At 38.9% G+C, this 14,573-nt stretch overlaps 1 protein-coding gene across 5 annotated transcripts in view; it reads left to right on the top strand.

Annotated features, from left to right (window-relative positions):
* The window catches only part of lrp1ab (low density lipoprotein receptor-related protein 1Ab), a 175,206-nt gene that overhangs the window by 27,498 nt on the left and 133,135 nt on the right, over positions 1 to 14,573 (top strand). For all 5 annotated transcript variants that reach the window (XM_049462890.1, XM_049462893.1, XM_049462891.1 and 2 more), the window contains exon 2: positions 4,172 to 4,294. In XM_049462890.1, the coding sequence (XP_049318847.1) occupies positions 4,172 to 4,294 (123 nt within the window). The remainder of the gene's footprint in view (positions 1 to 4,171; positions 4,295 to 14,573) is intronic.

The raw sequence follows: 14,573 nt of genomic DNA on the forward strand, positions 1-14,573 counted from the left end.
CTCTCTCTCTCTCTCTCTCTCTCTCTCTCTCTGTGATTTAACTGTCTGTGTTTGTTTCGCACCTCTGAACTCTTCACCACAACCTGGCCTCGACTTCAGACGCTCTGTCCTCACCTACACTGAGTGTCTGCTGTCGGCTCTGTGTTAAAAGCTGCTTATCATACATTTTGTATTTTTTGTCATTTTTGTTCCAGTTGTAAGCTGATTGGCTCTCTTATTTAGCTTATATATTAGACAAGGATTGTTAATATAATACCTAAATCATATTGAAAAATAATTTGCTCCCAAAAAAAGCTAATCACCATCAAACAGATGTTAAGTTTTAATTGCTATTTGTAATTAATTACCGTATGTAGTATGTATCTAGTACTGTTTTACAGATACTAGAAAAGTATCTCAAATATTAATGATTAAAAATAGTTTATCGTATATTTTGTAGCTGTACTTTAACAAAAAAACATACCTTGTTGTCTTCTCGGCTTAATAACTGAAGAATTCCTAAATACATCAGTATATACCATATACAACTCCGTTTCTCTGTTTTTGCTATTTATAGGTATATGTTTAAGTAAACATATTCAATAAACTACAGACAACATTTCTCCCAAATTCCAAATAAAAATATTGTCATTTAGAGCATTTATTTACAGAAAATGAGAAAAAGGATGAAATAATACCAAAAAAAATGCAGAGATTTCAGACCTTAAATAATGCAAAAAAAAACAAAAAAAAAACCAGGATCATATTCATAAAGTTTTAAGAGTTCAGAAATCAATATTGGATGGAATAACCCTGGTTTTTAATCACATTTTTTATATAAATGCTATAAGTGATATACTTAAAGATTTATGCACCATCCAGTAATGATTTTGTTTTTTAAATCCCCGTAATTTTAAAACGTTTAGAGTCCCCACAACTTGGGATATTACAATAAATATATTTATTGTAAAATTTATCACAAGAAATCATGAGTTTACTACATTCCAGCACAGCAGGAACACAGCGTTTAGCCTGGACTGCTAGTTTGACGGTGTTAAGCTGTTGTTAGCTGTGCAAGCATAGCGTCAGCTCAGTCCGTTGACATGTGCAGAGTGTGTGTGTGTGTGTGTGTGTGTGTATGTGTGTGTGTGTGTCACACACCCTCTTCCTTTTATGTGTACCTTCCACTTAGCAGCCCATCCAGTCCACCCCAACACACACACACACACACACACACACACACACACTGCTGAGCGGGCTTTGAAGAAGTGGTTTACTGGGGGGAATGCCTTGTTTAAAAACAGCAGCACCCTCACATATTTAACTTTAGTCTGAGTTCCATGCAAACCCAGCACACACACACATTGCTGACTAGGGGTGGACGATATGGCCCTAAAATAATATCACAATATTTTATGGTATTTTTGCAATAACGATACTATTGGCGATATGACAAAATACTGAATTAGAAAAATGATTTAAAGAATACACTACTGAACTATTATTGCATACAATATGATATGGCGTACTCCCAACTCAGATATTAAAAATACACACATTTTATCAGATTTTGTAACAGAAGTCAATGGTCCAGAATGTCATGATAATAATAATAATAAATAATAAAAATGCACTCCAAATATCTCCATATATCCAGGATTTTTAAAGTAAAATAAATGATACTGGACAGATATAATCTGTCTCTAGTAGATATATAATGGGAAATAATGAGAACAATGTGAATTTTTCTTTTGCTAAAACAGTAAAAAAGTAGAACCCTGATGTGATAATTAGGGGTAGGTGATATGGCACCATATTTCAGGGTATAATATCAAATTAAACGACTGGTCATAACACTCAGAGCACAACACTATTACACACATTATTCACTCTTGTATCCTGTAGTTTGTGGTCATCCCCTCTCATGAATGCGTTCAGCTGCTGACACAGGCGTGTAAAAGCACACACTCAGCTTGTCTAATTTCTGTCTTCAGTACTGTCATTAGAATAGGGAGGATAAAGCTGCTCTAAGTGGTCCAGGGGACTAAGGAGCTGCCACTATGATCAGGAGATCGCTAGTTCGAATCCTGGTTATGTAGCTTGCCACTTGCCATCAGCTGCCGGAGCCCTGGGAGAGGGCTTTTTAATGATATACATTTTCAAAATAAAAATCACATTCATCCCAGTCTGTGGGAGTAGATCTTTATGGATTGTGGAGTAATCCTGGACTGTTACACCACTTGTGTTGAACCGCATGCCTTTTGTTTTTTTGTTTGAGGGGAAAATAGTTTAGATGAAATTTTTAACCCGGCTGTGGTTTAAATCTGGTTAATCTGCGCTCTGCTTGTAGAACACAGTGAATTCCTTGCTGCTAGAACGTGTGTGTGTAAATATATATATATATATAAAATGAGGATTGTCTGTTAGGGAAGTGAAGTAAAAGCTTGTGGTCGGTGTTGTGGACTCTGAGAGCTCTGCTTCTGGAGCTGGTGGTGGTGCTGAGTGGAGGTCGGGCCGGGGACGGGGTAATTACGGGGCTGGTTCACTCTGTGTGGAGTAAAATGACCGGGAGGAAAGGCGCTGGGTTGCCAGAGCTCCTCCAGCAGCACTGTGACGCACCTCAACAATCCCTCCTGACCAGCTGACTGACTGTCTGAGCAGAAACACTGCAGGTTAGGTGTGGCATGCTGATTGGTCAGCTGAGGTGTGCTGGTTAGGGCTTGGTCTATTGATTTTGCTTATTGATTCTGGATCTTAGCGATTCATGCTAACCTTGCTAACAGCACTGAATTCAGTTATCATATTTGACTTATGACTTATTACACAAGGTGCTTGTCCTGGCTATTTTTTACACTAATCACGTTAGTGTATGCAAGGTAAAAATGCATTAATTTTAACCAATGGAACCAAAATCCTTTATTTTTATTGGGATCCCATGAATAATGAAACCAGTTCTGACTCCATAACATTGTTGTTTAACCCAACCCTGGCAGCGAGGTGGTGAGATTTCCTTGCATTAATGAGTTGTTTTGGGTTTTGGGGAGGCTTTGTTAGGTTTATATTTTGTGCAGGTTTGAGTTGGTGTTTTAGATTTTGTGCACGTTTGAGTTGTTTTAGATTTTGTGCAGGTTTGAGTTGTTAGATTTTGTGCAGGTTTGAGTTGGTATTTTGGATTTTGAGCAGGTTTGAGTTGGTTTTGGATTTTGTGTAGTTTTTAGTTATTTTGGATTTTGTGCAATTGTGAGTTGTTTTGGATTTTTTTGCAAGTTTGAGTTGGTTTGATTGTCTGTGTAGTTTAGAGTTGGTTTACATTTTATAAAGATTTGAGTTGTGTGAGATGTTGTGCAGGTTTTAGTAGGGTTATTTCATGCAGGTTTTGAGTTGGTTTGGATTTTGTGCAGTTTTAATTTGTTTGAGAGTTTGTGCAGTTTTGAGTTGTTATAGATTTTGTGCAGGTTTGAGAAGATATACATTTCATCCAGGTGTGAGGTGTTTCAGATTTTGTGCAGGTTTGAGTTGTTTTGGATGTCATTTAGTTTTGAGTTGTTTTGCATTTTATGCAGCTTTGAGTTGGTTTGATTTTCTGTGAAGTTTTGAGTTGGTTTAGGTTTCATGCAGTTTTGAGATTATTTGCATTTTGTAAAGCTTTGAGTTGTTTGAGAAATTGTGCAGTTTTAAGTTGTGATTTTGTGCTGGTTTGAGTTGTTTGACATTGGATTCTATTTTGAGTGGTTTTAGAAATCAAGAATCATAAACGAATTGAGTTATTTTGAGCTCTGCTCTCTTTTTAGATCCTTTAGAGCTGCAGTCTGGCTGAACAGAAACTCTTCCAGCTCGGCCAGTGAAAAGGCCTCTGTGCTCAGTGACGGAGAAAACGCCTTGTGGCCTGAAAAAGACTAAAGAAAGCCAGTGTTTGCTGGAGGAAGAGGAAAATAAACAAGCGTATAAAAGTGAAAGTTCTGGAATAAGAGACTGAATGTTTTCTACATCAGGCTTCTGAACAAGCTCTTCTACATTGATACGGGTTTAAAAAAACACTGCTTTATGAACTTGAGCTGACCTTGTTGAGTTCTTGAGTTGTAAAGAAGCTGTTTGCAGTGGAGTGTTTGCGTTCATTTCTTAATATATATGGTTGGATTGACTCTTATATGATGTATGTTTTATGTTCTATGCACTGTTTTCTGTGTTTCAGCTCCGAAGACCTGCAGCCCCAAGCAGTTTGTGTGTAAAGATCAGGTGACGTGCATTTCCAAAGGCTGGCGCTGCGATGGAGAGAAGGACTGTCCAGACGGTTCAGACGAGTCTCCTGATATCTGTGAGTAATCCGGCTCATTTCTTATCGTTTAAGGCTAATAAAAGCTGTCTGAGGCGTGATGGAGGATGAATGGTATTGTGACTGTGTGTGTGTGTGTGTGTGTGTGTGTGTGTGTCTGCTGTGGTGAAGGAAAACTTGCTGCCAGCATCCAGAATAATATACTGAATTATATATATATATATAGAATATCACTGAAAAGTTACTTTATTTTAGTAATTCCGTTCAAAATATATATTCAGATATGCCTTTAATCTATAATGTAATGTAGAAAACATATATATATATTTTTTCTATATTATTTCCTATATTATTTTTGTGTGTCCCTTATTTTTGTTGTTGTAACTTTGCCTTTTACTTTTTGCCTTTTTTTTTTGTAAGCGTCTTTGAGAATTTTGAAAATGTATTATTATTGTAATATTATAGATATATTACACACAGAGTGATCTATTTTAAGCGTTTATTTTATTGTTTATGATTATGGCTTACAGCCAATGAAAACCCAAAAAGCAGTGTTTTAGAAAATTTGAATATTATATTGGCAGTGCGCCAATAGTCCTGCTGGAAAATGAAAAGCACTGTTTTTAAAAGCTGCTAAAAATAAATAATGGAAAGCTAAAAACTCTGCCTGTTGATTGGCTTAAAAAAGTGATTGTGTGATTGGCTTCAGTCTAAAATGATTGACATGCCCTCCGTCCTTTGCTTACGCCCACTGGCTCTACCACCAGCACTAATGCTCTAGTGGAATTCTGGCCTCTGGTGTTCAAACAATGCAATTGCATGAGTTTTTATAGTAACTTAACATGGAATTGTCTGTCCCTGCAACTTTTTTTTTATTGCAATGCATTGTTACACTCCTACTAACATGAATACGATCCCAATCATACGAAAGCTTTTTATTTTAAAGATGGCTGCTGGAGATGAAAAGGAGAATTTTTTTAAGCATTTTTATTGGTGCATTAATCATGAAATTTTGAAACAATGTAAAGAACAAAGGCCAGACTCACATAATGGCAAGTGAGTGTTCTCAGACCTACAGCAGAGCTTCAGTGCTGCTGGAAAATGAAATCTCCACCTGCAGGCAATGCTGCTGCTGCTGCTATATCTGTAACTGTTAGAGGATGATTTATAATCTGTTCTGAGGACAGCGTTAGCTCAGCGCTCTGTCCGCTCTTATTATAACTGTGACTGACTGTTAGTTCCCCTTCTTCTGTGTAAACAGAACTAAAGATAACTAAAGATTATTGAGTCGTGTGGGTGTGAAGAACTTCCCCTCGTCTTCAGTCTGTGATCTGAGAAATCTCATTAAACCCACAACTGTCTGTCCTCACGTTTATCATGTTGTGGCCACAGTTTATTAAACAATACTGTCATTAGATTTGAAATTAAGTATGGATTGTTTATTCCCTTTTTTTTTTTTTTACACAATAAGGCTGCATTAATTGACTGTATTTAACAGAACAAATTATTATTGACAAACGAAAAAAATACTTTAATATAATTGTAATGCTTAATGTTGTAAATGATGATTACAATTTATTATTACTCATTATTATTTATAATGTTTAATAATGTCTTAAGTAGTCAGTTAATTAATTAATTAATTAATAAAAATACTTATTATTTAATTATTTTACATGTATTTAGCAAAGTACTGTAAAGTCTTACCCTTACTCCTAAAAGTAAAGTCAAGATACGCTGTTTCCAAATGTTTTTAGACACCCTTTTTAACCAATGTATTCAGCCAATTGCGTGAACACACCCTATCGTTAACAGTTAGCCGCTAATGCTAATGCTGCTGCACCCAGCCTTAGTGGAAATCTGGAAGCTTACGGTACTGTAAATGAATGGAGGCGCTTTACTCACCCAAATGAACAGATTTCAAAAGACAAGTCTGTGTAGGTTAACATCCAGATTTTTTTAAACCTGCTGAATTAGAAGGAAAACATGGCGACACCCCTGTTCCTTACTAGTGACGCCTTATATAATGCGCCTTATAATCTGTTGCACCTTATAGTGTGAAGAATATGGTAGCTTTTTCTTCTATGATTCAACAAAACTCATTTAAATGGATCTGCAATATGAGTATATGCTGTTTTCCTGTATCTCAGTCAGTATGTGAGCAGTAAATGCCTCTACTGTATTTTTTTACTTGTACGATTAAGTAACTGAGTTCCAGCTCCATTCATTCACCGTTTTCCACATAGCTGCCCTCAGTCCTCCCATCAAAGCTCAGGGTCACTCCCTGCCAGCGACGTCTCGGCCTCCAGCCCTCCGTCTCCCCGCCTCCCCGTCACAAACGCTCACTAATGTCATTTCCATGCTTTTTATGCAGTTTGGCCGCTCGGACAATGCGCCTTTTCACTGGGCCGGAGCTGCGGCTCCTTCATTTATCTAAACCTGTTTCTCCCAATTACACTCGTTAGATTCCCAATCCTCTTTTGTCACCACTGTTTTCACCGAATCCAAATCAAAGCGAGCGGCGTTTACGACTGTCTTCAGTGGAAATGAGTTTATGGAAATGAGGAGCGCTGCCATATCTAACATTTGCTGTAATTTGCTGCAGTGATTATTAAATTAATGCGACTCTGAGAGGATCTTACCTGCTGTAGAAGCTGCTGGATGCAGCGCAACAAGATACGCAGAATAATCACAGCTGTTTTAAACAAATTGAATTAAACTTAACTGCCCATTTTAGTTTAGTTACCCTTTCTCCTAATAAGTCAAGATACGCTGTGTCCAAATGTTTTTGGAAACCCTTTTTAACCATTGTATGCAGCTAATTGCACATACACTAATAGCGCCCTGGCTAACTGGAACACTCTAGCGCTATCGGGCAGCATTTATTAGCGCCAGCGATTAGCTGCTAATGCTAATGCTGCTGCACCCAGCCTTAGTAAAAAAAAATCTTGAGGTCTAAGCTTACTGTAAATAAACTGAAGCACTTTAGCTTTAGTTTTTGGCTGTTGGATGCAGCCAAACTCAACAAGCTACGCAAAATAATCACAGCCATTTCAAACAAATTGAATGACTGTTTTTTTAAAAGCATATCAATGCTGAGAAGAGGCCAGGATTGAATCCACATCTTGATCCACTGGGTTAGATTAAGATTGAGACATCCCTTATTAAAAATTACCTATTTTCCTCATGTTTGTGACTTTTTTACAAATGTAAATTTTTTGTCGTCACCAGATTGTTCATTCAAAATTCTTTTATTTGTTAACTTTGTAAAAGGATACTTGTAATTGATTCATTTTTATTTTGGATGTCCTGATGTCAGTGTGATTAAAGTCTGGATTCTGAAAGAACTGGATTATAGAAAAGGTGGTCATATTTATTTATTTATTTATTTATTTTTTTTTTAAATAAGGATGCACAGGTGTAGGAATTCTGGGCCAATGCTGATATCTGATGTTGCATATGTACAGTATGTACAGGTACATCTAAAAAAAAAAATGTAATATACTTGAAAAGTTAGTGTTACTATTACAATGAGCAAATGTGCATATTCCATCCCATAATGCCACTAGATTTACACCAAAATCAGAGTTTTGGGAAGTTACTGTTTCGTCTCTGCTGAATAATACTATTTGTTTGGCTCAAACAGCATAATTGATAAAAAAAAATGATGTTGTATGTTTTTATATATGTAATATTATAATACTATTTCTGTCCATATCTCCCACACCTGATCCTGAATCTCTGTGTTTGAGTGAAGTTGAGTGTGTGGTGTGCAGTATTCTAGTGAGAGCTGTGTGGTAAGATGGTGAGGTGTGCAGTATTACAGTATTGTGGTGATGAACATGTGATGGTGTTTATATTAGAGTAAACAGGGCTCTGGCGCTGTGTGATTACGGATGCTGTGCAGTTTAGCTCTGAGCTCTGATTCACTGCTCAGCTCATCCAAATACAGGATCAGTCACGGCTGGAATCAGAAACGGAAGCAGAATTCTCTCTCTCTTCTGTCGGAGGAGAAGCAGAGCTCTGATTATTTCTCTCTTCCTGATCTTAAATTGGGTCGGTGATGTTTTTATGGGTCAGAGCAGAAGAAACTTCCTCACTTCTGCTGTTTTACCAGTTAATTACTAACCAGCCCTCCCACCAGCAAACATCTCTCACCTTCTCTCTCTCTTTCAATTTCTCTCTCTCTTTGTCTCTCTGACTGTCTGTCTGTCTCTCTGCTCTTTCTCTACCTCTGCTCACTCATCCTCTGTCTCTCTGCCTCTCTCTCTGTTTCTCTCTGCGTTTCTCTCTGAATGTCTCTTGTCTATCTGCCTCTCTCTCTCTCTCTCTCTCTCTCTCTCTCTCTCTCTCTCTCTCTCTCTCTCTCTCTCTGCCCCTTTCTTTTTCTCTCTCCTTCTGTCTCTCTCTCTCCTTCTCTCTGCCTCTCTGTCTGTCTTGTGCTCTCTCTTTCTCTCTTTACATCTGTCTCTCTACCTTTGCCTCTGTCTTTCTCTGCCTCTCCCTCTGTCTCTCTTTGTCTCTGCCTCTTAGTCTGTCTTGTGCTCTCTCTGCTTCTGTATCTCTGTCTCTCTCTCTTTTTCTGTCTGTCTTTCTCTGCCTCTCTTTCTGCCTCTCTTTCTGTCTCGCTACCTCTGTATTTTTTTTCTCTCATTCTCTCTGCCTCACAGTCTCTTCCTGTCTTTTGCCTCTTTGCCTCTATCTCTCTCTGCCTCTTTCTCTCTCTCTGACTGTCTCTTTTTCCTGCTCTCTGCCTTGTTTTCTCTTCCTCCGTCTCTCTCTGTCTCTCTCTCTCTCTCTGCTCTCTGTGCCTCTGTCTCTCTGACTGTCTGTCCTCTACCTCCTTTTGCCTTTGCTTCTGTCTCTCTGCCTCCTTCTCTCTCTGTCTCTCTCTGACTGTCTCTTTGTTTTGCTCTCTGCCTTGCACTCTCTTCCTGCCTCTCTGCCTCTCTTATTCCCTCTCTCTGCCTCTCTCTCTCTCTCTGCCTCTCTCTCTCTCTGCCTCTCTCTCTCTCTCTCTCTGCCTCTCTCTCTCTCTCTGCCTCTCTCTCTCTCTCTCTCTCTCTCTCGCTCTCTCGCTCTCTCTCTCTCGCTCTCTGCCTCTCTCTCTCGCTCTCTGCCTCTCTCTCTCGCTCTCTGCCTCTCTCTCTCGCTCTCTGCCTCTCTCTCTCGCTCTCTGCCTCTCTGCCTCTCTGCCTCTCTCTCTCGCTCTCTGCCTCTCTGCCTCTCTGCCTCTCTCTCTCGCTCTCTGCCTCTCTGCCTCTCTGCCTCTCTCTCTCTCTCTGCCTCTCTCTCTCTCTCTCTCTGCCTCACTCTCTCTTTCTCTCTCTCTCTCTGCCTCTCTTTCTTTCTGTCTGACTATTTCTGTTTACATCTTTAAGTAGGTCAATATATCATCAGTAAACAGAAGCAGAAAAGCGAGAGATGAGTTCTCTCTCGCTCGCTCTCGCGCTCGTCCTCTCGTGTATATATTTGTTTGCATCTTAACAAAATTGTGACTTAAAAAAGAAAACAGAATCACGCCTTTCAGTATCAGTGAGTGTAAACAGGTAGTAGATAAAATAATTCTGAAACATTTATTTCACTGTATTCATCATAAAAATATAAATCTAAATATATAAAAAAATATATATATATAAAAAGGAAATGATTTTTTTTTTTTATTATTTTTGTCTTTTTAACTAAAAAAAGCTACAGTTACCACAGCAGGACACCCAAACCACTGACGTTCCCACAGTATAATGCAAATCCTGCAGTTCTGAAATCTGCAATTAGGAAATTTGTGAATTATTAATTTTGCTGGTTTTAATTTGCTTATTCTAAGTGTTGAATTAAACTTCCCCAAATTAAACTTATTTATAAAATGTGGCATAAAAGGTGGCGTTATTTGGTGATGCCATGCGCTGTATTTCAGAGGAAGCTGTGGTGGTGAAAATAACGTAGTTAGCAAGTTTCAGAAAACATGTAATGGAAAAGTTTTGGTACCATTCGGTGGAAAAGCATTTTTTTTTTTTTTTGAGAGGAACTGGAGTCAAAAGGGGAACCGGCCCTCCTCTGACCGACACCAGACAGCTCAACAAATAACAGAGTAAGGTAGAGAAGAGCTGTGAATTCTGAATTTTGAGACAATAGAAAGATTTGTTTTTTTTTTATCTAATTAATTAATACGTTTTTTAACACATGATTGTTGGTGAGCATGTACTGATTAAATTAGTGAAACAGTGTGGAGTTTTAGACACTACTGTTCTGTTCATCCCTCTATCTTTCTCTCTCTCTTTCTCTCTCTCTCTCTTTCTCTCTCTCTCTCTCTCTCTCTCTTTCTCTCTCTCTCTCTTTGTGAACAGCTCTCAGGAACAGTAGTTCTGTATTATTCTCTGTTAGATCTTAATTGCACGGCTGTTTCCAGACACCTCAGCCAGGCTGCAATTACCCAGAGCTCAGGTGAAGCTGAGCTTCAGTCCTGCTGCTGCTCCTTTACCAGCCTGTATAAGGACTGAATAAACCTAGGGATGTCAGGCGGTCTAAAATCGCTGGTTTGAATCCCGGTCATTCAGCTTGCCATCAGCTGCCAGAGCCCTGAGAGAGCACAATTGGCCTTGCTCTCTCTGGGTGAGTACAGTACAGTAGATGGCGCTCTCTCTTTCCCCTCATCACTCCCAGGGTGATGTGGATTAGCTCAAGGCTGCGTCTGTGAGCTGATGTATCAGAACCGAGTCGCTGCTGCGCTTTTCTCCGAGTGTTAGCGCTGTGATGCTACTCGGCAATTTAACAAGAGGCTTCTTGACTTCACATGTATCGGAGGAGGCGTGTGCTAGTCTTCACTCTCTTTGTGTTGTGGCATCACTAGTGATGGGGGATATACAGCTGAGTAGCAGCTAAATTGGGAGAAAATAGAAAAATAAAAGAAAAATAATTGGATTAATTTGATTTTGAGTATCTGTTGATACTGAGTCTCAATCTGATACTTTGGCAGTGCTTTAAAAAATAGAAAAAATAGAAAAAAAAACACATCCAGGCTTTTTATGTTTTTTTAATTATTATTGAAACAATAGTATTAAAACAGCCAATTTTTTTTTTTTTTACAAAAGAAACAAGTAATAAATAGGCATATAAATGTAAATCCACGAATCCATGTAAATGTGCATCTTTTCTTAAATAAACAAAGATTAAAAAAGTCACAACAACAACGCCAGTTTTGTGATTAATAATAATTAAGCAAAATTCATGGTTATCAATATTTTATAGCTGAGTGTGGAGTAGTGTTGTAGTAGAGTGTGCAGATGTGTGTTGAGTGGATGTGAGGACAGTAGCAGTGTTTGGTGAGGTACAGATGCATCCCAAAAAAATAGAATATCCTTGAAAAGTTGCTTTATTTCAATTTCTATAGGTGTATATTATATAGATGTATTACACACAGAGTGATCTATTTCAAGTAGGGGTGGGAATCGTTTACTATCTCACGATTCGATTCGATTCCGATTTTGGGGGCCACGATTCGATTCAAAATCGATTTTTGATTCAAAACGATTTGATTTATAAAAATTTCTGCTTCTGGCTTATGAATCTTATTGAAAAAAGCCTCCAAAATATACACTGGTCCTGAAGCAGGTAATGTGTTACAAAAACAATAAAATGTGCAGGAATGTGGGTCCTCAGTGACAGAGGAATCACTGGGATATCACAATGACGTTTGTCAATGAACAATAAATACATAAATAAATAACACTGCTTTATTACCAGGCTACTAGCGGTGGTGTGTAGGTGACGCTGCTGGGCTGATGTGATGATAGCACTGGAGCGCTAAAGTTCAGGAGCAGCTGCTGATTAACTAGTTAATTTAAGGTCGTTGTATTTCTTCAGAAAGGGGGCAGGAGGTGGAGAAATTAATTCATATTGTCCATTCCTTAATTCCTCTGTGATGAGGAGCTGAAATTAGCTCTGATTAGCTTATTGTTATTTTTCCGTTCCGCCTTAAATGCTGCAGCCCGCTGCCACCTGTAGCGTTATTTAAGGTGGAACTGGAAAGTTAGCTAGTTAGCTAGCTAACAGTTACTGAAACTAACTACTAGCGATCTTTTTTATGCTTGTTATGAAGCATTCTGCCATAAAACATTGAAACTACACGTTAATCTAAGGTAATATAATGCTTGTTCTGCCATCTTACCGGTGATTCTCAAACACCTACGCTCTGTGTGTGTCTGGAAGATCTCCGTTTGAAGGGACAAGCGCTATCCCCAGGGTTGCCAGGTCCAACAAAAATACCCAGCCCAAAATCAGTCTAAAACCCGCCCCTCAGAATCGATTTTGGGACATTTTAAATCGATTCTGAATCGTAGTAAATGAGAATCAAGATTCTTATGTGAATCGATTTTTTGGCACACCTCTAATTTCAAGCGTTTATTTATTTTATTGTTGATGATTATTATGGATTACAGTCAACGAAAACCCAAAAATATGTGTCTCAGAACATTAGAATATTATATAAGACTAATTGGTGCTTTTGGCAGTGTGGGCAGTGTGCCAAGTCCTGCTGGAAAATGAAATCTGCATCTTTCTAAAGGTTTTTAGAAAACCTCCAGTTTCCACCAGTTAGTGATGGTTTGGAGAGACATGTCCATCATCTGCTGGTGTTGATTTTGAACTACATTAGAATTACTGAAATAAAGTGTTGAGTTCTGAGCTGCAGGAGCAGAGTGTGAGCGTCTGGAGCAGAGCGCTGGAATCCGCTGAGACGCTGTAAAATGGGCTTAGTCAACCCTCTAATTAGCTGCTTTTATACGTGCGGGTGTGTGTTTGTGTTGAGCTGGGTAAAGGCGCTGTGTGCGGATCTACTTGTGCCTGCATGTGTGCGTCCTGTTTGTTTATGTTTATTTTGTTGTATACGGGAACAGCAAGGCTTTAAATTACTCAGTCCCGCCCCCCCGTCCCGTCCCGTCCTGTCCCGTCTTCATGTCTGCTCAGTAACCCTCTCCGCTCACACCCCCAACACTTACACGGCTAGTTTGGCTAAAGCTAACACGCATTATGAGTCTGTTTTGTAATTCACAGGGCATCTCACGTTACGTATTATCATTATATATTATGTTACTTGCAATAACGATGATATCACGATACTTTACAGCATCTGTTAGTGTTACTGAAGAGGATAAAATACTTATAAATAAGTAAAAAACTGAAATTATGGATCATTGAATGGATTTAATGATTTGAAACTTAACATGGTTTTAAAGTAAAGCCTGACGATATGCTGTAAAAACAGTGTTCTGATATTCTAATTACTAATTACTCTCTTTAAACAACGATGACGCAACTTTAAATGTCGTTATAAAGAATGCTATTCTAAATATGTGTGGAAAAAGCGTATAGCATATAGCATATAGCTAATGCGTTAAGAAAAGTCGTAACTATTTGTCACAACATTTATCATTGCTCAGCTTTATTTTAAAGGGAGGAGTAGCTTGGGAGAGGCACTGGGTGATGTATGGGTTTAGAGGCGGGGCTGGAGGGAGGGCTGATTGGCTGAGCTGCAGCAGCAGCAGGTTGGGCGTCGTCAGCGGGGGGGGGGGATTATTGATTGATTGTCTCATTTGCACACTTATAGCACAGTTGAACCTGAGAGGACGCTGCAGAGGCAGAAATTACCACAATAAAAACTCATTAATGCAAAAAAAATATGATTTTTGGTTTAGTTGCTCTGTTTTAAAGCATGTTTGTAGTTTAGGCATGCTCAGCACGTCTCGGCTGGTCTACATTTGGGGCATGAGAGAAAGCAGAAAAAAAAGCACTGAAAAGAGAAGAGGCACTGGGTGATGTATGGGTTTAGAGGCGGGGCTGGAAGGAGAGCTGTGATTGGCTGAGCTGCAGCAGCAGCACATCATCCACTCCTATAGCACAGTTGAACCTGGGATGGCGCTGCAGAGACAGAAATGACCACAATAAAAGCGTTTTATTGGACTTGATTTATTACGTCAAATAAAGACATTAATGCAAAAAAAAAATGGTTTCTGGTTTAGTGGCTCTGTTTTAAAGCATGTTTGTAGTTCAGGCATGCTCAGTGCTAACAGTCGGGTTCTCTAAAGTTCTCATTCTAACTCATTCTAAGCCACTTTTAAGTCTCGGCTCTTACATCAGCGTGGTGCTGAGATAAAGCAGCAGATTTCAGACACTGAGCACGTCCCGGCTGGTCTACATTTGGGGCATGAGAGAAAGCAGAAAACTGTTTCCGTTTTCTTTTCTTTTTTTCTCTCCTTCTTCAATTCAGCGCTCTGAAAGGAACGGCCCACCTCGCACAATGGCAGCAGGTCAGGCCTCTTTGAAAAGC

Source organism: Astyanax mexicanus, chromosome 13 (assembly GCF_023375975.1).
Source record: "Astyanax mexicanus isolate ESR-SI-001 chromosome 13, AstMex3_surface, whole genome shotgun sequence".
NCBI classification, from domain to species: Eukaryota; Metazoa; Chordata; class Actinopteri; order Characiformes; family Acestrorhamphidae; genus Astyanax; species Astyanax mexicanus.